The sequence below is a fragment of the Myxocyprinus asiaticus genome, chromosome 5 (assembly GCF_019703515.2).
Source record: "Myxocyprinus asiaticus isolate MX2 ecotype Aquarium Trade chromosome 5, UBuf_Myxa_2, whole genome shotgun sequence".
Classification (NCBI taxonomy): Eukaryota; Metazoa; Chordata; class Actinopteri; order Cypriniformes; family Catostomidae; genus Myxocyprinus; species Myxocyprinus asiaticus.
In genome coordinates this window covers 8414987-8439923 of record NC_059348.1, presented here as the reverse complement: position 1 = coordinate 8439923, position 24937 = coordinate 8414987, and the positions used below count along the sequence as shown (strand labels likewise).

General features: G+C 36.3%; 1 protein-coding gene across 3 annotated transcripts; it reads left to right on the top strand.

Moving 5' to 3' along the window:
• Window positions 1-24300, top strand: LOC127440887 (gastrula zinc finger protein XlCGF8.2DB-like). Of its 3 annotated transcripts, XM_051697970.1 has the most exons (4): window positions 1-115; window positions 12127-12382; window positions 15587-15940; window positions 22410-24300. In XM_051697970.1, the coding sequence occupies exons 2-4, from the start codon at window positions 12298-12300 to the stop codon at window positions 22445-22447; spliced, it is 477 nt and encodes a 158-aa protein (XP_051553930.1). In that variant the 5' UTR covers window positions 1-115; window positions 12127-12297; the 3' UTR covers window positions 22448-24300. The 3 variants fall into 3 exon arrangements, with proteins under 3 accessions (XP_051553930.1, XP_051553928.1, XP_051553929.1); XM_051697968.1 differs by lacking the exon at window positions 22410-24300 and having other exon boundaries at window positions 15587-18720; XM_051697969.1 differs by lacking the exon at window positions 22410-24300 and having other exon boundaries at window positions 3-115; window positions 12296-12382; window positions 15587-18720.
• The last annotated feature ends 637 nt before the right edge of the window (window positions 24301-24937 follow it).

The window sequence follows — 24937 nt, the reverse complement described above, 5'->3', positions numbered from 1 at the left end:
GCTAGAAGAAGAGCGAAGCAGATGCACAAGCAAGAGTTGTTGTATGCTCATTCTGAATTTTCCAATTCAAGTTACTCTTAAGTCCTGATTGAGGGATATTTTGTTCAACACTCATGTAAGTTGATGATTTAAATATGCTTGTATGGGCACTCTTTTATTTTTTAGTATTTGTTTCTCCAGCTCTTGTAAGTGTGCTGAGGAATGGAAATGTTTGTTTGGTTGCAGGATTGTTTTAAAAAGCTTTTGATGTGTTAAAGTCCTATCGACCTATTGAAGCTTGAGATGTGTAACTTAATGTTTGCATGGCTTGTATTGAGACTTTTTGTGTGTATGACTGGCCTGTTGTAGGCTCTTATTCTTTAGGCTTATTTGGATTATAATTGACGTGTTTGTTTTCATCATCATTATCATCCTGTAGTGTAGGGAGAACGTTTTGGGTGGGTGGGCCGCATGCAATCGAAATTATGAGATCTGTAAACTTTGTGTGTGTGTGTGTGTGTGTGTGTGTGTGTGTGTGTGTGTGTGTGTGTGTGTGTGTGTGTGTGCATTTTTAATGTTTAGCTAATTTGTTTCCAGCAGTGTATTTAGGGCATTTTGTTACTAACAGTTGTCTACTTTAAGCATATTTAAAGATCAATCAACAATATTCATGTTTGAGTACATTCAGACATTTTTAATTTTACCTGTGTAACGGAACGTTAGGTTGCCTTGTGGCTAAGAACAGATGTCGCCAAAACAACCTCGGGCACACCGGGACACACATCACAACAAGCGAGAGTTCAATAAAAAAATAATTTTGTAAAAAAACAGAGCCTTGAGACAGCTGGAGAAAGGTAATGGGCACTGGGCAGCCGTAATTTCAGAGCTAATCAGGGTCCCTTACACCAGTGAAATCCTTCCTCACATAAAAAAAAAAGAACCTATAAACACTCCAATGTTCCCTTTACACAACACTCAGTGTTATATACACTGATACACAAACACCTAAAAAAGAAACCCTCATTTAGCTCCTGTTCAAACTCAGTCCCCTCCCCTGGCTGAGCCCTGTCCTACTCAGTGACTCAGTGATTTTTTATTTTAAAACAAATGATCAAATTATAATAATAATAATAATTCCAATTTAAAAGAAAACCAAAAATAAGGAAATTTTACCAAAAAAATTAGAAAAACAAAACAAAATTCAAATATCATGTATTCAGTCTCACAGGGCAGTGATATACATTTTCCCTGTCTTAAAAGGCACAACAGTCTACATCAAACTCTTAGTTTGTCATGTGCTGATGTTATCACCCAGCCAACGCTTCTGCGGTAACTTTGACATAGCCAGTGATGCGAGGCGATCACCTCCCAACTGCCGTCAATCCAGGAAGTGCGCAAATCGCCTCCAGAGACCAGCAAGTACCTCCAAGAGGGAAGAGAAACTGGAGTAAGTACGCTGAACCTGACCCGGCAACAACTAGCACTGGAAATCACTGTTCCTTTATGATCGGATTGAGAGCGCTGCACAGACTCGTTGAATCAATAGCTTCAGTTCCTCCTCGCCGCTCTACCACAGTCTCCACACTCCGCTACAGCTAGCTGGATGGCATGTAACCACACAAGAAAACAAAAATCTCTGTTCCCTCCCTTTAGGTGCAGCCCACAATAAATGGATCGGGGGTAACATTATTGGGTCCGTAACACTACGGGCATCGGTCCGTTCCACCCGTCTTTCTCAGTACATCTCAGATAAATTCTTTTATCCCATCCTACCCCAACTTCAACTGGCTTCACCTATCCTAGTGTCCAATCATTTAATTTACACCGTTATGCAATTGTCTCCACAGGTTTATAAATCGCCGGGAATGCCCAGCCAGTTAAAAACAAGATGAAACATACAAATTCAACCGAACACAAAAACAATAAAATTAATGTTAGTACATCCAACAAGATATGCAATGAATTTTATTTTCCCCAAACAGTCTTATCTGTCCATCAGATATTTGTCCATTAGACTATAAGTCCCAAGTTTCTCTGGAGAGTCTTTTCTCATTTAAGGGTAAAAGTTAACATCAAACACCACAAAACATCAATCAGCAGGCATCCTACTCGACACAGATATTAATTATTATATGGGTATTCAGGGGATTTACCCTAGAAGATTTTGAAAATGTAAAAACAGAATGGATATTTTAACCATAAAAACCATATTCTGAAGAATATAAAAAATTTTCGTAGTCAAATTGCCGACATGTCTTTGGACTAATTTTCATTGGTCTAAATTAGACAATTTTCATTGGTGAAAATTATAAAAATGGGTATTGTTGGAGTCACGTGATGCTATGCGAAGGTTTTTCGCTTAAAGGCGAGCTCTGCTTAAATTTTGCTACAATTAACCTTTTAAGCAATATTAACCGGTGAGAACTGTAATAGTTTTGTTTGCTAACTGTGCTGGGTGGGCAGGATATCGAAACATTTGAAATCGTCAGCCTGTGGATTGTGCACCGATTTTGCACCGACATGACTATGCAAAGGTACTCAGAAGGCTACTTTCTTAAATATTTTTTATCAAAGAATATTTGACATTATTATTATACATTGTCAACAAATTCTAGAAATGAACACAGAAAATAAAGTATAAATAAAAATAAAATAAACAGCTTAATAAACATCAGTACTGTATGTTCAGTATCAGTCAATGGCTGACCATTTAGATAAGTAATACAATTATAGCTAAATAAACATCAGTACTGTATGTTTAGTATTAATCAAATGCTGACTATTTTAATACTGCCAGTCAACTAGGGGCAGGTTGTAAAACAAGAAGCATTTACACCTGCAGAGTCGAGATAAACAGCGGCAGTGGTGTTACACCATATTCTGCTATACGAGTTCAGGGAAACTTTCAATAGTGGAAAACCAGACTTTTAAATATAAACTTTTGTAAGTGCAACGACTGGAATTGTTCGGTTGAAGGGGGTACCAAACTGCGAATCCTGAACAAAACCGTTTGGTGAATACATGTTTACACATTAGCTTCCACTCAACTGACAAGGTATGAATTAGCTACGTGGTTAGCTAGTTAGCTATAAGCTTGTTGTCACGGAGAACAAAAGATGGACTTTATTTACTTTCCAGCATTGCGTCTCACCAACTAGGTAACAACATAGCGTGAAATCAACACTCAGACACAATCCACCACCGCACCGTTGTCTGCTGAGCTGCAAAAAGATGTTCTGATGTTTACTTTCAATCTGCTACATTACAGACTTCACTGAAAAACTATAGCTTGCTAACATAGCAAACATATGTGATAAACATGAGTGACATTGTTGTCAGGAATAGGGTGAACGTTATTAGTCATATTGAAAAGGGAAAATTGAAATGGTCGTTGTTTATTAACTTTTCAGTAAGTAATTCAGAAACTAGTTAGCAACTTACCACGAAGACACCACTTAACTCCGCATCGCTTACCTCTGCACTGTCTACAGAACCGCCGTCAGCTAAGCTCTGTAAACAATGGAGTTGGAGCGTGCTCTGCTGGACAAACTATGTTATGACACTATTCTAAATCACCCCAAACATTGTTTTCTGCATTATATGTTCTGAAAAAAAAAGTTTTCATATCTGTGCATATCGAAAAACTTATATGCCGATACGATACATCTGTGAAAGGCTAATATCAGCCAACTGATAAATTGGCGGGCACCATAGTGTTCCTTCAAGAAATGCACCTTTCTTCTCAGGAAGCTGAAAAACTTGATAGGGCATGGGGTGGACATGTGTTTTGCAGTGCTGGTTTGAGTAAGAGCAGGGGAGTCCTTACATTGATACAGTTAGCAAGCATTTACAATTCAAATGTCTTAAACAGATCAAAGATAATTTAGGAAGAGTCATTATTGTTTTGGCTGAAATACAGGGGTAAAACATTATTTTGAGCATAATATATTATATTTATACAGTGCTGTGAAAGTGATTTCTTCTGTTTTTGTGTATATCTCATATTAAATTGTTTCAAAAATCCAAACAAAATCAAACATAAAACAAAGGCAATCTGAGTAAACACAAAATACAGTTTTTAAATGATAATGTTAATTATTGAAGTAAAAAATGTATCCAATACCAACTGGCCCTGTGTGAAAAATTATTTGCCCCCTTAGTTACTAAATCCCCAAATCTATGAAATTGCATTCATAATGGGGTTCAGCTGGACTAGACACACACAGGCCTGATAAATGCCAGCCCTGTTCAATCAAATCAACACCTTAATAGAACTTGTCTCACCCAGTAGCACACTATACCATGGTCAAAGGAAATTACAGAAATGGTGAGGAAAAAGGTGATTGAAATACATTAGTCTGGGAAGGGTTAAAAAGCTATTTCAAAGGCTCTGGGACTCCAAATAACCACAGTGAGAGCCATTATCTCCAAATGGAGAAAACTTGACACAGTAGTGAACCTTCCCAGAAATGGCCGACCTCCCACCTCTGAATGGCTCAAAAGAAGCAAAATTAAAGTTTTGGAGTAGCCTTGTCAAAGTTCTGACTTGAACCTGACTGAGATGCTTCGGCTGTATTTTGTGCTTACTCAGGTTGCCTTTGTTTTGTTATATCTCGTTTGAAGATCTAACACTTTAGTATGAAAAATACACAAAAATAGATGAAATCAGGAAGGGGGAAAATACTTTTTCACATCATTATTTATGCACCCAACGCTGATGATCAGTACTTTTTTTATATATATCTTGAGGGGAAGCTACAAGCCGCTGGGATCCTTCATGATATGGTTTTGGGTGGAGACTTAAATCTTTTAATGGATCCAGTCCTTGATCATAGAGGTGCAAAGGTGTTTAGACCCTTTAGAGCAACATTGACACTTCAGAGGATGTGTAAAAATCTTGGTCTTACAGACATTTGGAGACTTCTGAATCCATCTGGGAGGGACTACACTTTTTTTCATCAGTTCATATGATTTACTCTAGATTTTTTTTATATATATATATACTGTATCTAAGGGGCCGTTTACACAACAACGTTTTCAACTAAAAACGGAAAACGTTTTATACGTTTTAGCTGTTCGTTCACACGACAACGGCCTTTTGGGGCCTGAAAATGCAAACTTTTGAAAACGGGTTTCAAAGTGCAAGTTTTTGAAAACGATGCCGTTATCGTCTCCGTGTAAACATACAAAAACGCGAATTTGTGAAAACGATGATGTCATGCGCACGCGTATTACGTGTTATATAAAGAATTATGGATTGATAGGCATCAATTTGAGATGTATATTATGAATACTGGTGTCTGGGCAAATAACAATAATCAACAATTTATTCATTTGGAGTGTTTTGTATGGAGTGTGAGCATTGTACAGTAGGCAGAACCTGCAATTTGAAAATCTTGAAATTAATGTATGGATTCAGATGGGAAAAATGTATTTGTATTAATGTTTTTTTTTAATTTTTTTTTACTTAATTTTATTTGATGTACCTTTACCCTGCAATTCATTCACCCACTGCTTATGTATATAGTCTATAGACAGAGATGTGATGCCATGTATAGTATTCAATGATATGCTTAGAATATGAAAACATGAGGCAGTGAAAATGCATGTTAGATCCAGTGTACACAAGACATCTCTCTCCATCAGAAGATATCCATATATCAGAGTTCTGTCTGATATCCAAAACCAGTCAACATCAACAGCTTGTTATGTTAACTTACTCTCCTACCAGCCCAAGAGTTAGCAGGGGGAATACAGAAGGCAGGAGACGAAGTGATGGTAAAAATGAACAGAGTTTATTGAATAGTCTTGAGTTCAGTCTATAGGCATGCGCACGAGTACTTCAAAACAAAGCGCGAGACATTCAAAACTACATTGGCGGACTACAGGACTGTGTTTGTGCTGCTCAAGATTTTGAGTTTATTGACGCTTCTCCAGCAAATTAATTGTAGTCATAAAGCAACCTCATCGTCCGTCCAGACAAAATTGCTCGATGCTTTCGCCATCTTCATTGTTTGTATTCACCGCTCTATGGAAGAATGCTTATGTGCGCAGGCGTGTAGTGTTTACCCTAAGTCTATTATTCCATCTACCGTTGACTGCTCAATGGGGAACATTTTAGTTTCAGATCATGCTTTGGTGTGTTTAGAGATGTTGCCGCATATAGAGAAAATAAAGTTATGTATATGACGCTTTAATTCATATCTTCTACAAGAACCTGAATTTCAAAACATTTTAAAGACAGAAGTCAATGTTTATGTAGAAACCAACTGGTCCTCTGTGGGCGTGGCATGGGAGGCGCTTAAGGAAGTTCTTAGGGGGCGTATCGTACAATATGCCTTATTCATTAAAAAGATCAAAGCACAAGAATTCATAGAATTGGAACAGAGTATTAAAAGTGCTGAAACAGCTGAAGCACTGAATGTCATCAAATGGTCTTAGAGAGCTGACTCAGCTAAAGTATAGGTACAATACTATTTTGTCACAGAAGGTAGAGTTTTGGTTATTCAAGGCAAGACATACATACTTTGAGTCGGGGGACAAAGCAGGGTAACTTTCGCCAGATATATAAAACCAGTTATATATTGCCACCATTCAGTGAAGTCTTCTGGAGGCAATATATAAATAATTCTGTTTAGATCTTATGTCACAGTACTGGCTCCACTTATGTTAGAAGTTTACACAGAGTCATTAAAGAAAGGTAAACAACTGCAAGCCCTGATAAGTCTCATTCTTAAAGATAACGACCCAAATGAATGTAAAAGTTATCGTCCAATTTCCCTGACCCAGTTAGATGTAAAAAATATTGTTTAAAATTCTGGCTAATTGATTAAGTAGAGCACTTGCATCTATTGTACATATAGATGAAGTGGGGTTTATTTGTGGTAATAGTTCTGATGATAATATTAGATGTTTTATAAATATTATGTGGTCAGTAGTGAATGATCAGACCCCAGTCGCTACCATCTCACTTGATGCCGATAAGGCGTTTGGTAATGTGGAATGGGAATCTTTTTGGAAAGTTTGGGAACACTTTTATTGGGTGGATTAAGTTACTTTATAAAACGTTAGCAGCAGTGCAAACTAAAGGATTAATTTCATATTATTTTTCTCTTGGAAGGGGAACCCAGCAAGGCTGTCCTCTCTCCCCTTTGGGGTTCTGTCTTGCCCTGGAACCATTAGCAGCCGCAATAAGAAAAGTGGATGATTTTCCTGGTGTTGTAGCAGGAGGTGTGGTGCATAAACTTCTATTCTGCGCAGATGATGTATTATTATTTGTCTCTGACCCTAGTAGATCTATGCCTAGCCTCAAATTTTCAGGCTATAGGGTGAATTGGTCTAAATCGGAAGCTCTTGATCTGACAGCATATTGCCCTGCCACAGCTTTCCAACCTGGTGCCTTTCAATGGCCCAAGCAAGGCATTAAATATTTAGGCATTTTATTTCCAGCAAATTTGAGAGATTTAGTTGGAATTAATTTTGACCCATTAATGAAAATGTGTGATGTGGATAGGTGAGCTTCACAACATTTGTCTATGGCAGGGAAGGTCAATGTTTTAACAATGAATTGTATCCCCAAATTGATTTTTCTACTACAGTCTCTCTTTAGAATTTCTCTTTCTTATTTTTAACAAATTGATAAAATATCTAAGTGCTTTATTTGGAATGGTAAATGTCCTCGGTTGTATTTCAGTAAGTTACATAGACCAATTGACAAAGGAGGTTTAGGCCTCCCCAAAACTTTCTTTTATTACTATGCTTTTAATCTTAGACACTTGGCCCATTGGTCTCTTCCAACTGAGAGAGCCCCTCCCTGGCACTACATTGAACAAGCGGTCCTTGCCCCAATCTCTCCATTGCAAAGTCTTTCTGTTAAACTGCATGAAGAAGTAAAAATGCATCCCATTATTTCACACTTACATTCAGTATGGACAGGTTTCCCATATACATAAATGTTTCCTCAAGCATATGGCTGAACCCCAAATTATGTATTAACAGTTGTGTCCTCCTTTTGCTGGAAAGAATGGATTGAGAGGGGTGTTGCTATGCTTGGTGACTTATGAAAACAGAGCTTTTGAGATCATTTGAAAATATAACACTGCAATTTTGGATTTCAAGGTCTTTTTTTTTTTTTTTAGGTATTTACAGTTGCACCATTTACTTTGTACTATTTTTGGTGGTAGTACACAGCCCCCTAAAGCTGCAGACACCCTGTGTATGGTGCTCACAGTCTTTGGAAAGGGGCATGAAGCGTCAGTATATTATTCTTCATTGATACAGAGTCTTGGTGAAGGGGCTTAACAGCTCTTAAGAGGATATGGGAAAGTGATTTGAACTTGCTGTTGGAGGATGGGGAGTGGGAAAGAATTTAAAAAAATCTTGAAACTATGTCTAGGGATGCAAGGGTACGCCTTATTCAGTTTAAGATTTTGTATTGTTTCTACTGGACTCCCTCTAGATTGTTTAGGATTGGTTTAAAAGACACAACTACTTGCTGGCTATGTCAGTTGGAGGACAGAAACATAGCCCATGCTCTGTATTTCTGCACTAAGATTCAAGAATTCTGGGCAAGAATCCAGAATTTTATGAGTATTTTAGATACTCAAATTTAAAGAGCACCTATTATGGTTTTTAAACGTGCCTAATTTTGTTTTAAAGGTCTCATACAATAGATTTACATGCATACAAGGTTAAAAAAAAAAGAAAAGTACTTTAATTTGCTCATAATTTAAATTGCAGCATTACCTTTTTTTCCCAGTGTCAAAACCGACTCGTTCAATGACCCGTTCTAAAGGATTCATTCTGAACTCCTCCTTTCAGAGAGCCTGCTCTGATTGGTCAGATGTCCCAGTGTGTTGTGATTGGTCTACTGCTTAGTGTAGTGTTTGAGGGCGGGTCAAAGCTGTTCGCGAGCAGCCAATGAAGACCAGAGGTGGGTTTTTGTTTTACCAAATTGCGTAGGTTAGTACAGGAAGTAAGTCTGGAATTACTAACGACTCGTTTCAGGTGTTCAGAATCGGTTCTTCCTTTTGGGAGGCAATAACTCCATTTGTCACGCACTTTGATTTTTGAAACTTTGCAGACTTTTTTACATTCACAGACAGCTATATAACACACTACATGAAAGGCAATATTTGAAAAACCATAATAGGTGCTCTTTAATTTTGCCCCAGACTATGTACATTGGGTGATGGGGCGGTTATTAAACTAGATGAAAAATATAAATAATGGGGGTTAAATTTTATTCTATATATATTTATTCTGTTTTATATATATATATATATATATATATATATATATATATATATATATATATATATATATATATATATATATATATATATATAGTATATGTATATATAATGAATAAATAAAGTGTTAATAACAAAAAAGAAAATTGGTATTGGTCCATTGATTAACTCTCAATAATAATTTGCGCTGCTTGGATAGGGCGGTAAAAGAGAAAAAGCATAAAGGAAGCATGTTATGACAAAAAACTAAAAATAAAAAAACCTAGCATATTCACACATTTGATATTTGTAAATAACATCATAATATTTTAGTTTTACGGGGGAAAAAAAGAGGCCGGAGTATTAAACGCTTAAAAGTTTTGATAGCATATTTTTTTAATCATCCAAAATAATTTATAGCAGTCAGTAACTTATGTATGCCATCACAAGCTGCTTTTTGTGCAACAAATATAAGTTATAATGAACAAAATTCACAATTTATACATATATTTTTAATTAACCATTATTTTATATTAAAAAAATAAATTGAATGTAGTTTAACATTTTGAGAGCATTTCAACATCCAAAGTTATTTAAAGGTTCACTCAGTATTTTTTTTTTTCTTATTTAAAAAGTTTTACTTCTAAGTAAATGAATAGTAATTTTGAAATTTATGTATAAAATCATGACCACTCATGTGAGACAGGGTTGTGCAAAATTCAGAATTGACCCTTCAATTCATGAGTTGGAATTTGAACTGGAATTGGAATGATTGACTGTTTTGAATTTCTTTGAATTGCAATTCAATAAATTCAATTTCCTCTGTCAAAACACTCACGACTTGGACTTTCATTAGTCTAAGACACATTTTGTGACAAACAATTACATTATTATGTTTTACCAAGTATGCCTATTTTTATTTAATTTTAATCTTTTTAGACATAACATTTGTCTAAAAATAATAATAATAATAATAATAAAATAAAGCTAAAATTAGCACAGCTATCAAAATAGATGGTTTTTGCTATATAGCACTAGAAATGGTCCACCATGTTGTTTGCAAAATACTTCATGAAAATATTCCTAAATAATAAAAATAATAGATTTATTATGGATTATTAAAACTGTATAAAGGGATGTTTGTACAACTTAAGACATTAGGATTGCATTTTTATTTTTTTTTTTGAAGTTGAATTAATGTACTTTAACTGAACTTAAAATGTCAATCTGCCTTGACTTTTACATATTAGTTGACATATTTGACATATTTAACAACATTAAAATAAAGTTTGCTTTACCAATGTTAAACTGTCATCTTCTTGCTTTTATTTAAACTGTTCAATACTCTGAGCATCACAACATCTCATCTCAACATTTCTATAAACATATATATTTCATGGAGAGTGATGTGCTTGCCGTCTTAATCCAATAATATACAATTTTTACTCACATGAACACCTGTGAAAAAACAAACAAAAACTGTTTTTTAAAATGCCATGCACAGACCTCGACACTTGGTACACAAAACCTGACAAGGTTAACAATCAACAAATGTATCATTTTTATTAGAGAAACAAACACAAACAAACCCTGACATTACAAAACAAGTTACCTACCATGACGACAAAATCAACAACAAAAATGTACATAAAACCATGCAAACAACCAAACAATGCAAACCTATTATTCATGCCCAAGTGCATGCTGGGAAGAGGTTGAATGGGACTTAAAAACTGATGACCATATAAACTTGTTTTCATATGTGTGTAGGCCAATTTAAACTTAAATGCTTTAATTCAACTCTCTGCTGTGCTTATTGGTTCGACTTAAAAATAATCTTAGTATGTTGTAACAAGCAAGCTGCATTTAGGTACATTGTTTGCGCCGGAAATCTACAATAATCAAATAAATCTTCCATTTGTTTTTTCAGCATTATTTACCTGATCTAAGATTTTTTTTTTTTTACTGTAATTTTTCTGGAAATACCCCATTTGTTTTGCCTGTGATAATACTATAACATGTTTCATGATATACTAAAAAAAAATCGAATGTATAATTAAAAAATACACTTAAAAATAGTCATTCTTTTAATTTTATTCCAATTTAATTATACTTCCTTAATTTCAAATTGCAATTCTACTTCCTTTTTTTCTACCTCAATTCAAATTCAGACCAAATTCAGGAATTGAATTGGCATTTCTCATTCATTTGTGAATGGTGCACAACCCTGATATGAGAGAGTTCAATCATATTGGTAACCTTAAAGCTTTTTTATTCTACATGGAGCAGGGGCACCTCATGGGGGCAGCCATGTTAGAATCACATGACCAGCTGAATACTACTTCCTTAATCACAGTAACTACCCTGTTATTGGACACTTTCATTTGTGGATCAATTTAATCCTGATTTACTGTGTATAGTGAATTTCTGCAAAGGCATTGGTAACTAAACTTCTGTGTGAATGATGCAGCATCCAGGCCACTAGGTGTCAGTGTATGCCAATGTAAGCTACTTTGACATCAAAAAATTGTGTGTGTGTGTGTTTAAGTGTGCACCTTTAATTCAGCATCTTATGTCAACTCGATCTGGTTTTAATTAGTGTGTTAGAAGGGATTTTACATTCTGTGTTTTTATGGCAACGGTTATGAGGCTATATTCACATCAGGCGTGCCTCATCATCCGCTGCCCAAAAGAGGCCTGCTAAAATGCACCTCTCCTCTCTCACCTGCCCAGTCCGGTTGTGAGCCTGCCTGAAGGAAATCCCTCAGAGGCAGGGCGATGATGATGAGAGGGAGGGATAGGTCATTCTGGCACAGTGTCATGTGTTCTCGTCATTGTCAAGTTATCGTCATTAAATTAATGTCATTTCCTACAATAAAGTAATATTGTATAAACTAAGGAATCTGTTTTTTGGCAGATCTTCTGCACCACATCTCCATCATTCACCCCTGCAGTGAAACCACCACCTCTGCAATTTACCAATAAATGCTGTTATTATTTCCATCATCCTACAAGTGAAGAAGGTGGTTTATAAAGAGGAAGAACTCCAAGTGTAACAACTGAATTCTACTGACATATTATTGCAGAAATGAAGACTGTTAAAGAGGAGAGTGAAGACATCAGTATTACGGAACCATGCAGAATGAAACATGAACATACTGAGGAACAAAGAGGTTGGTATTCCTTCTTCATAATGACTGTTTTGAGGAACATTAAATCAAGTCAAGCAGAGGTGTAAAGTAACGAATTACAACTACTCTTATTACAGTACTTGAGTAATTTTTTCACATTTTTCAACTAAGTATAAATAAATAATAGTTCTTGAGTTGATTAAAAATTAAGTATTCAACTTCGCTACAATTATTTTTCACCACATTTACAAAGTACAAAAAAATACGTAATATTTCTGAATTTTTGGGAGAAGAAAGTTATAAGCGCTAAATCTGTTTATAAACTAAAACGCGCTGTGCGTGGCACGACGGAAGCCTGCAGGGCACAACATCATGAGCACAACTCTTATAAACTGCTGCCGTTGTCCTCTCTTCTCTAACTTCAAGACTTTCTGCCCTGTCACTATACAAGAACTGTAATACTGTGATTTTCTGCATATTTCATTTTATTCTGGAAAGGAGCCGTTGATTTAGGTACGAGGGAAGCATCTGTTTAACCACTGATCAAACTTCTTGTTTTTATGGTAGGCAATGTTTTAACTGTCAAACATTAACACAGTGTAGTTTGAAATACATGTGGGGATATCTTGTTTACTTGCTACTGTATATTTTTAAAGATATGGGTTATGTTGCTTCTATAACGTGTGAATTTCCCCCTAGGAGGATCGATAAAGTTATCAATCAATCAATATGTCTAAAACAAACTTTTTATATACCTTAGAAGGATACAATGCCAATAGTATCGGAAATGAACAGGGACTCTGAGCAAAAATATCCCCGAAATTCAAAATATGGGGGCAAAAAATGCCCACACAATGAGTTTGTGTTTTATTAATAATATCTGATATAGTTACAGTTACATACGTTGCGATCTTCTTTTGACTTTTCACTGAACATCATCTTTTTTTTTTCCCCACTGTCCATTTCCTCGCACCATCGCGTGCACAGACGGGCTTTCCCTTCTGTCAATCCGCAACAGTTCGGTATTGTACTCCCATGTTAAATTCCATACCCGTTCGCCCCTCTTGTTCAAAATAAACTTTCCTAGTGGGTAACACTCACTCACGGTGCTCTGCTGTACTTCCCTGCCCTGTCTCACCCACTAGAGGCCATAAGTGTACATGGGATGGATGTTATATAAAGAAGGTATGAGAAATCACAAAACATATTGTAACCAAATGCTACAATTTACTTAATAATATCTCAATATGTTAAATAACCATAATGTTAATTAAGACTTTATTACAACTGTAATACAATAATACATATACAGAACAACCACTTTTATTGTTTGAATCAATCATATCTCTCACTAAACACTGTGTGAAATGTTTATTTTTGCCTTATTTAGTTGGCATGTAGGAGTTGATAACTGTTTGTTTAATAATCTCATTCCATATCTGGATAATTGCTGCAGTATCATAGAGGATACATTTCCTCTATGATATTGCATTATATCAGTTTTGTACAGTACGTTAACTTAATAGACAAAATACTTAGACATATGTGAATGAGAATAAACCTGAAATAGGAATGTGTTTCAATCACAATGCACATTATGTAATTTAGAGACATTTAGAATGTTACAAATGGCTTTTTCTATTTAAATAAATGTATGTTTTTTTTTGTTGTTTTTTTCTCCCAATTTGGAATGCCCAATTCCCAATGTGCTCTAAGTCCTCGTGGTCGCGTAGTGATTCGCCTCAGTCCGGGTGGCGGAGGACGAATCCTATTTGCCTCCGCATCTGAGACCGTCAACCCGCGCATCTTATCACGTGGCTTGTTGAGCGCGTTGCGACGGAGACATAGCGCGTGTGGAGGCTTCAGGGCATCCACCATGGCAACCACACTCAACTCGCCACGTGCCCCACCGAGAACGAACCACATTATAGCGATCACGAGGAAGTTACCCCATGTGACTCTACCCTCCCTAGCAACCAGGCCAATTTGGTTGCTTAGGAGACCTGGCTGGAGTCAATAAATGTTGTATTCTTAACATTTTCTGTTTGTCGAAGAATCCTCTTTCAGCAATGCAGGTCTTTGGTATTTAGAAGTTGCTAGTTTAGGACCTGTGTGGAGTCTGTTTCTCAAACTAGAGACTGTGATTTACTTGTCTTTTTGTTGTGCATCTGGCCATCCACATCCCTCTCTGTCCTGGTTAGATTATTTTTTCAAAACAGTAATGCATGGAATAGCCTTCATCTCTCTAAAACAATCGATTAAGGAGAAAATAGAGTTTCTTTATTTTTAAAACCAGAATTTGACTTGCAAGTGTAAATCAGCTTGTGAGAACTCAATACCTCAGCAAATAGGGAAAAAACCCACTGTATTGTGATTTCCTCCTGGTAGTGTAACCATTTTCAATTGTTCTAATAATACGAATTTTCTTGAGTACCAAATGAGCACTTTAGAATGCTTTTGTAAGGAATAGGTGACACAGTATATGTTTGCCATCATGGGTAAAGAATTTATCCATAAAAAATAATAGCAATATAAGAAATATCGCTTAAAACAATTATTTCAAACCGTAATAATATTGGCAGTTATTGATTTTGACAGTATTTTTGATAAATTTAATGCATCCTTGATGAAAGGAAGCATAAGTTTCTTTCAAGAACAAAAATGTCTGCGTTCTAAAAATGGAAGCGTATATAATATAATTTTCATAAAGTAACTTGTAATGTAATTGAGTAGTTTTTTAGCAAACTACTTATTTACTCTTACTTGAGTCATAATATTTCTTAGTACTCAAGTGAATTATTTCTTCAGTAGCAGTACTTTTACTTAAGTAAAAAACTTAGTACTCATCCACTGAAGTCAAGTCACATTTATTTGAATAGTGCTTTTCACAACACAAAGCAGTTTTACAGAAGATTATGCTGTATGTAACAGAAAATGATGCTGTGATGTCTTAATGTCCTCATTGTGCGGTTAAAATAAATAACGAGATTGAAAAATCATGCCTTAAGTTTAAAAAAAAAAGCTTAAGGCAGTTCACTAGATGTGGCAGCTGTAGTTATAAAATCAGAAATAGTAAACATATAGTTAAGAAACACCAGTATATACATGAGCATTACAGAACTTTCAGCACATCAGAGGTCACAAAGTAGATAGTTGACTTTTGCTGCTTAATGCCATTAAAAAGGGGGTCATTTGATTTTTATTTATTTTTTTCTCATTTCTCTTTATTTACTTTATTAATTTTAGACTTGAAAGAAGTGAAAGAGGAAAATGAAGAACTGAATGACATGGACGAGAAACATCAGTATAGAAAGATTGAGAATATCATCGCTGGTGAAGGATCCTTTAGTGGCTCAAAGACTGAAAATGATTTCTCACAGAAAAGAACTCCAAGAACAAGAGACAAAAAATATTTTGCTTGCTCTCACTGTGCAAAGAGTTTTGCACGAAATGGAGACCTGAATTCTCACTTAAGAATTCACACTGGAGAGAAGCCTTTCACATGCCCCCAATGTGGAAACAATTTCTTATATAAAAGAAACCTTAAGACTCACATGAAAATCCACACTGGAGAGAAGCCCTTCACCTGCCTTCAGTGTGGTAAGTGTTTTACATATAAAGGAGATCTTAAGCGTCACATGAGAATTCACACTGGAGAGAAGCCTTTCACATGCTCTCACTGTGGAAAGAGTTTCACACAAGCAAGAAATCTCACACTTCATCTGCGCTATCACTATGGAATAAAGCCGTTTAACTGTAATCAGTGTGGGAAGACTTATACGTGTGCATCACAACTAAAGTTACACCAGATAACTCATGCACACGAGAAGCCTTGCGTGTGTTCATTTTGTGGAAAGAGTTTCATTACATCAGGACATCTGAAATCACATGAGAGAGTACATACTGGAGAGAAGCCATTCCACTGTACTTCATGTGGGAAAAGTTTCAGCCAATTAAGTAATCTACAGATACATATAAAAAAGCATTGTCCAAAGTTGGCAAAGTGAGCAAATTTAATTTCAGGAGCAATACTTTCTTTTGTGTTGTAACTAGAGCTGTCAGAATTAATGCATTTAAGGGGTAATGACATGAGGAATCAAATTCTTGATCTTAAGAGGTCATTGTTATATAAAAACATACTGTAAGTTTCAGAACCCAAAACTTCCTCAATGCAAAAAGAGCATTTGTTGAAACCAAGCTACCAAAACGACTCATTCTCTGCTTCCTTTACATTTGCATCTGACCACCTCCACAACAACACATCAATGCCTACTTTACCTTTAATAATTTCCGAAGCTCTTCCTAGTAGCAGTGAGCAGTGAGATGGCAAGTTGAGAGAGCAGGTCAGTCAAGAGCAGAGAGCCAATCAGAAAAGTGGGCGTTAACTGTCAAACCTTAAAGGTAAAGCAGCACCAAAACTGAGGGTTTCAGATGGTCAGAACGAGGGTGGAAAATGGTCATTCTACTTCACTAATATTAAAGTGAACCTCAAGGAACAAATTAAGACAAAAAAGGGATATCATGACCCTTTTAATGCATATGATTAATTTGAAATGTCGAAAGCGTTAATTATACATAAAGTTTTTTACATATTTGTGAATATGTAATGTACATTCTGTATTCAAAGTGGACTGCAACAGCCAGCTGGCTGATTAAAAGAATAGTACACCCAAAAATGTTAATTCTCTTATTTACTCACCCTCCTGCCATCTCAGATTTGTATGACTTTTTTTTTTTTTTTTTTCTGCTGAACACAAATGAAGATTTTTAGAAGAATATCTCCGCTCTGTGGATCCATACAATGCAAGTGAATGGTGGCCAGAACTTTGAAGAAATTTTAAGTTATCCATTGAAGTCTCTTAGCATGCTCGATTACACTTCCTAGTGCTTGACGCATGAGCAAAGCGCTAGATGGTGCTACTGGAAGTGTAATCAAGCTTGAAATCACGATCGCCAAGGAGAATGCAGTCAAGATTTATAGTGAAAAAGTAGTTATTTTTGGTTTGATCTCACCCAAAACTGATTGGATCGCTTCAGAAGACATTTATTAAATCATTGGAGTCCTATTTATTTATTTTATGCTGCCTTTATGTGATATTTGGACCTTCAGAGTTCTGATCACCACTCACTGGCATTGTATGGACATACAGAGCTGAGATAGTCTTCTAAAAATCTTTGTTTGTGTTCAGCAGAAGAAAGAAAGTCATACACATCTGAGATGGCATGAAGGTGAGTAAATGATGAGAGAATTTTCATTTTTGGGTGAACTATCCCTTTAATATTGTGGAGGATGTGACCTTTTCAGACCTGTAGACCATTTGCTTTGTTCCTAAATGGGGACTAAATTGTTACAATGTTGCATTTTCTTCTTGGTTTCGCTTTCACAAGGCAACATTTCAAAACGGACCAAAACTATGTCAATAAAAGTTACATGTGAGCAAGCTGTCCCCTTATTGGTCACTATGTTTGTTCGCTGTTCCAGGATTAAGCTCATCCATTGATATACCGTTAAAATTATATGCCTGTAAAAAAAAAATGTCAACCATTACAAATTTTAGAGAATTTGACCATCACCAGTTAGAGGTGCTCCAAATACAAATTCTGTCATTCGGATGGATATGAGTTGTAAAGTTTCCGTCATGGTTTTTTTATCCGTCATTAGTTGCTTTTGCATTATTTCTCCATTGAAACGTGCCTGTACTTACAGATCTCTCTCTCCCTCTCTCGCACATACACACATGCACACACACAAACAGCAGAGTAAAGCCGCGTAAAAAAAATGTATTTGTCAAGTTGCTAACGCCGTCCTATCCATGTTCTGCTGCTATCCAAAAGAGAGAAACGATCGTACTAAATTTACCTCAGGAATTATAAAACAGCTCCTATTTTAAACATACAATTATGTATATCTAATATAGTTGCAAGAAGGCTATATCCACATTTTGATGATGAATTACAGAGAAGTGCTGATCTACAGATGTCTTCTCCAAAGATCCCTCAGTTATGTTAATGGTTTTTATAGGGATATTATTTGGTTCGTTGGTCTCCTGGGTCGACTTGCATTCTCACCACAAGCGAACCAATCCAGAGTTAGTTTGCTATTGGTCGTGGATCAGAGTGCGGTTGCTGTGTGAGCCAGGTGTGAAAACGCCCTTAATGGGAGTTACAATGTATATTCAACCTGTGAGGACTTGCTCTTTCAATTAGTCAACCTCCCACTTACAGGAGACTTTGGGAAATGTTTAATGTTACTTGCATTGGTGCTATTTTAGTGTATTTCTATCTTTTATTCTGTGGAAGGCTTTGTTTGGAAAACATTAATAAAGCATTATTGTTACATACTGTTTCATTTTCTTTTTTTAAGAAGGGAATAAATGCATTTTGACAAGAAAAGTATATGTCAAATATTAGCATTTTCCAAATTTGCGATTTATTCGTGTTTAACGATGAAAAGTGACGTTTAAAAAAGTAATCGCCTGACAGCACTAGTTGTAACAACTTCAGTCAGTTAGTCAGTACATCTGGTGGCTGTAGTTTGAAAGTCACAAAATCATCACAGAGTCATCACAAAGGTAAGGGACAGAAAATTACATGAATATTCATATGGTTGATTTTATAATCTTTTATAACAGTTATCTTCCAGATTTTATCTCATTAACCCCGGTTGGGTTGTTAGGGTAAGGGGTTGTCGATTAGCCTCCACATCCATGTAAACGATTTGGTAAACTTCAGTGTTATGTAAACAAGCATTTTCTTCTGCCGATCTCGTCCGTTATAAGAGCAGTACAAGCACAGGAAAAACCCTGTGTTTGACTGACGGTGCGTTTTTCTGAAGGACTACAAACGGTAAGCTCTAATCGCACTTTCAATTGCAGGGATGGTGTATTCTTACCATTTATATTTATGGTACAAAACTGATGGTTAACATTTATTTGTTTTGTATACTCAAGAGAAATTGTTAGTGCGGAACTTAGAACTTAAAAATTTTAGGAAATGGCCATAGTGACCATGTTTACATGCACTTAAGAAAACGGTTCATTCTAGGCATTTTGCTGAAAGCGGAATTCTGAAACTTCATCTAAACGAGAACGCTGATTTCCTTACGCCGTTTAAGAGAAAGCGGTTAAACACCTGGGTTTCTCCAGGAGAACACTACTTATGTGGTCAAGTAAACGGATAAGCAGTGTTCTTACAGGTTTTTGAGGAGTGCGTCATAGGATGGAGCCCAACATCGAATCAACAAGTCAACACAGCTTAAAGACTTCATTTCTGGGAGTACAGTGAGATAAGCACACAGACTATAAACTATACCCATTTATACACCAATTTAAAATATCGACTGTCCCTCACATTCGCGTGTATGTGCTCGTACATTGGGGGAATCCCAGAGTTTGACGCAAGCGAGAAATCCTTCTATTGCTGCGAAATTCTGATGCAGGTCACGATGGAAAGTTAAGGTAACAAACACAGCAACATCCACTGTTCCCCCAAAGCATGCTCGGGCATGCACTTCTGATGTCCCACCCACGCAGGAAAAATAAAATGCAGCACAGAAGGCAGACTCAATGTGTGGGGAAACAGCCATATTATTGTATTGTAGTAAATGAGAAATTATTGCAGTGTTCGGGTCAATCGCTATAGAGTTAGTGTCACTATATAGTAAGAACTGGTGAATGTGTTTTACAGCTTTCATAGATAGCATCTCATCCAAATCAGTCACTGTATAAATACTGTAGTGGTTGCACCTCAAGACGAGAGGCATGGCAAAACCAAAGACATAAGAAATTACAGCACTTTTTCAAAGAAAATGTCATCATGTTTTAAGGAAGAGTGGCTAGATCAAGTGGTGGAAATAACAGGATGGGCGCAGCAAGGTAACAAAACTCTGAGACATTTACAATTAAACATTCACTTTCAGGTGTAGTGTGCAAAGTACGCTTGGAGCCAAATAAGAAGGTGGAAATGACCACTAGGAAAGTGTGAGAAGGATGGAAATCTAAAGCACCACTTGCAACAGAAAATGCACTTAAGAGGCGGTGACTACTATAAAGCATAGACAATGGGGAATTTATTCTCTGCAGAACTCAAAAAGAAGGCCAAATCAAATATTGAGCAAGTAAAGATTCTTCAAGAAACATTGACAATGTTTAACTAGCATTCAAGATGAATGCCTCAATACAAGATATTCACAATCACCTTGCGAAGTACACTACTCTCCCTGACAGTTGGCGTAGTGCAGGCCCATAAGCGCTGTTGTTCACTATGTTCTTGACAGGATAAGACATACAGGCACTGTATCACACTTATTGATGTAAGCAATGATATCAACGTGCATAAGATGCGTGTTCTGTACATCAAGTTCAGGGAGCAGGAAGACTACAAAACAGTGTTTGTGGGTATCATGCAGCTGTCAGGATGCAGAGCTGAGGACATAGTGAAAGGAAAATCAATTATACTCTAACAATAACATTAATTTGCAGAAAATGGTCATGTTGACCTCTGACAGCACTTCAGTCATGCTAGGGAGACATAAAGGAGTGACCATGATTTTGAAATGACGAATACCTTATTTAACGGAGCAACACTATGTAGCCCACATGGAAGATTTGGAGATTGATGAGTCCTGGAAAAAGGTACCCCTGATGAGAGGTTTTAAGGACAGTCTACGCCATGTTTAGCAGATCATCCATAAAAAATCCAATCTGACCAGCTGTACATATGTAAGCACTCCAAATAAGCATTACATAGGTTAACAACATATAGGTATAAAAGACAGATATAAAAGACACCGGTAATATTAACAGTATGATTGTATAGCATGATTGTTGCTTGTCGGACATGCATGTTTACATAAGACCTGGCCTCGCCGTTCTGCGCATGTTGATGAATGGTCTCCTTTTCATGAAATACACATGATTAAGTGTTAGTTACATGACAGTTATGGGTGCTTCATATCAAATCATATGGATAGGCCATAACAGGGTTTTTCCTGGGTCAAAAACTGTCTTCGATGGTAGATTACGTACACTGTAGTCGACGTGCAAATCACCCTTCCCTTGTGAACTGTGACCGTAGGACTGGCAGTAAACCCATAATTAGTGTAAAGTAACAATTGTGGCTTATAACAATTATTCTTAACAACTAGAGAAAGAAAATCACAGATCCTCAGTCAATATCATCCATCATCAGGATAGATCATAATATAAGGTGCATACGTAATATAAGGTGCATACATCTATTTCTATGTTATATTTCTAATCGTAGAAAAAAAAACTAAGAACATAAAGGCTGCTTTAAAATAAAAATAGAAAAATAAACCTATGACTTTCAATGTCATGGAGACAAAATGTCACACTGGTAGTCTTCAAAATGTTTCTAGTTATTACAAAGATCACATCCTGCAGTTGAACATTTTACACGTCTCTTTTTTATTAACATTGTAGAACCTTTTTACAAGGTATCTCTTGTCAATTTCATCTTGATAGGGCCCATCCACAGCCACCTTGCCGCATGGATCCAAATGTTGGTCCTTCAGCCTTTTCCTCGGTGCTGTTTTCACCAGCAATTGATTATAAGTTATAATGCATTGAGCTCAAACAATGCACATTGGATCCAGCAATATTGTAACAATTTTAAATACCACTTTCAGGCCTGAGAAGAGCCTCTCTACATTCACAGTCTAGACAGGTGCTGTTAGGACTATAGCTGCAGCTAAACTGGGTTTATTACCTTAAAATGTAACTGAAGAATTTCACATTTACACTAAAATCTGGACTCTTAACTCTCTCTACTCAGCAAGTATAGGTTCCACAGATAACCTGGGAATCTCATTTACAAGAGCTCTCATCTCCTCGTCATCACCATAATCGGGCTCAGTGCTGGTGAGGATAGTCCATGGTGCCATAACTGAGGAATTACTAATACTGCTCTTATCTGGAAATCTTTCAGTGACATTTCAATCAGCATGTCAAGGAGGGTCCATAACCTGTGGCAACATACAAAACTATATCGTTAGTGTGAAAACTAATTTATTTTTTTAATTTTAATTCTAAATTACTGTATCTTGCAGGCTTTTGGAATCGCTCCCAAACATCATCCTGGAAGTAGGAAGGGATTTCCTCCTCCAGTGGCTTTAGGCCTGTTTCAGAAGTGAGCCAAGATTCCTACCTGTCCTTTATCATACTTTTGGACTTTATTTGTCCAAGAGATGACTTGAGGGTCATCACATAAATACACAAAAAGTAGCATCTCTCTAATGGGCAAATTTGATTGTGTAATAGTAATAAAAAAACAACAACATCTGTTTAATGCTTAAACCTTCTGCTCCACTTGAGAAAATAAGAGGTTTCTTCTTTGGAACACTTGAAACTGTTTGTGCAGCTTCTCTTGAACAATCTGCATTAGACAAAGTGCCAGAGGGAAGAACACGGCCTAGGCAAAGTTGTTAGGTTCTGATCTAGCCTGAAGAGACAGGTCTGCCATCAGGGCTGGGAGGATCCTTCGTGCTACATCAGTGGCCTCTTTGTTACTCTCCCACCTAGTTTGGATTACCCCCCTTTTTAAATAACTGAAATAACTCACTGTACACATATTAAAATTGTGCTTAAATTACTGTTCTCAAATACATTTTTTATTGTACCATTTAATTTCATAATTGCAGTTTTATCTGTGGTAGCTCAATGTTTCTCCATTTCTCTGAAACTGCTATTTCTTGCACTGCTTGCTTGATAGAACGAAAATATTGTTGAAATGGTTTTGCAGTATTTGGTTAGGTAAGGCACTCCCTATTTATTCATGCAGTCTGACACTGTAAGACTGAGTCGATGGGCAACACAGTGGACCATGATAATTTCAGGGAAAAGGTCTTTAAGCCTCTTAAAGCCTTTTTTCTTTTTTGCCTTGAAATAAAATTAAGTAAAAATGTATTCTATACCAAAAGTGGTATTCAAATAGAAGTATAACTTTAAAAGCTTACCGATCATAACTGAAGCACCATCACTGGCAAATTATGCAAAAGTAGCTCCATGTTAAAATTCTCTCATTATTTACTCACCCTCATGATTTCTCAGGTGTATATGACTTTTTTTTTTATTCACCAGAACACATTTAAAAAAACGACTCCAGCGGTTAATGTCTTCTAAAGCAAAGATCAATATCTAAGTACTTTTCAACCATAAACCATTGGCTTCACTAGAGGGTGGAGTCCTCTTGTGTAATGTATTCGTGTTGCCATGGATACCGAAGTAATCTCATGTTCTCCACTCAGTTGAGATATCTAGGTAAGCACACAAATGCACCACTGTGAGTAAAGAAACCAATAAATACAGATCTAAACCAAAACCAACCAAGCTACTGTACAGTGCTTCCTCCTCACTTATAAACAGCGCTGCTCTTCCGGATGTGACGCACATGCGTCAGTTCTCGCGTGTATCAAATGCCAGTGTGATTAAGTCAGGCACGTGTACCGCTGCTGAATGGAAGCATGATTTAGAGTTAAAAAAAAGTTCTTAAATATTGATATTTTTCACACCAAAAGCGATCGTGTCGCCTTAGAAGACATTCATTTAACAGCTGGTGTCGTATGGATGATTTTGGAGCTTCAAAAGAGAACTCCGTTCACTTGCATTTTAACCCTTGTATTCTGTTTGTAAAAGATTTACATGCTGTAATAGACCCCCACACACTAAGAGTGTAATTTGTACCAAAACCATGAATGTTTTTTAGACAAATGTTATATCACTAACTTCAAAGATTTAAAAACCTTAAAGTTGTGAAGTTTTGGGGGGATTTGTGGTATTTTATTTTTAATCTTATTTACCTCTAAATTACTAAACAACTCCATTCATTTTTATATAAAATAAGAACATTTTATGTTAAATTAATTTTTACACTAACAACATGTCACAAATTTATTCAGGGACATATTGTCATGCATTGGGGCAGATTACTGCCATCTGTTGGAGAGAAGAATAAAAAACATTTAACCAGCAGATGGCTGCAGAGGTCAACTCATTTGCCTGATTGTAGCAAACTGATTATTTATTTATTTATTTATTTTTGACAAGTTATGCATTTAGATGTTCAATACATTATCAAAGACATTTAAAAAATCATTATTTTTGTCATTATTTTTGTCAAAAAGTTTAGCTTTTTTTTTTTTTTTTTTTTTTTTAAACTCACAGACATGTGCGAACGGACGAGGTAGGGGCCGTTCACACCGAACGTGTTTGTGTGCGCATCTGTTCTGTTTTCTCTTTGTTTTCCTATGTAAACACATGCTGGACGGATGTCTTTGAAGGTTGCACCGCGTCTTGCTGTTTCTTCAGCGTCACGTGCAGGACCGGCACTTTTTAAACACCGTGTCAAGTTAAAAAGAACTTTACATTTTCATTCTTTGTGCTTTGTCTAGATTGATTTTAGGTGTCTGAACAAGTTCATGCTGTATAGAGGGGACTGTTGCATTGTTTCATTTTATTCCAGATTGTTCTGCACCAAGAAGTTTCAGCACATAAATGGTAAGGCAATGTTTTTTTTCCCCTTCTGATCTAGTGTACTGAGGGGCTGCTGTGCCTTGTTAAACTGTGTATGTTTACTGTT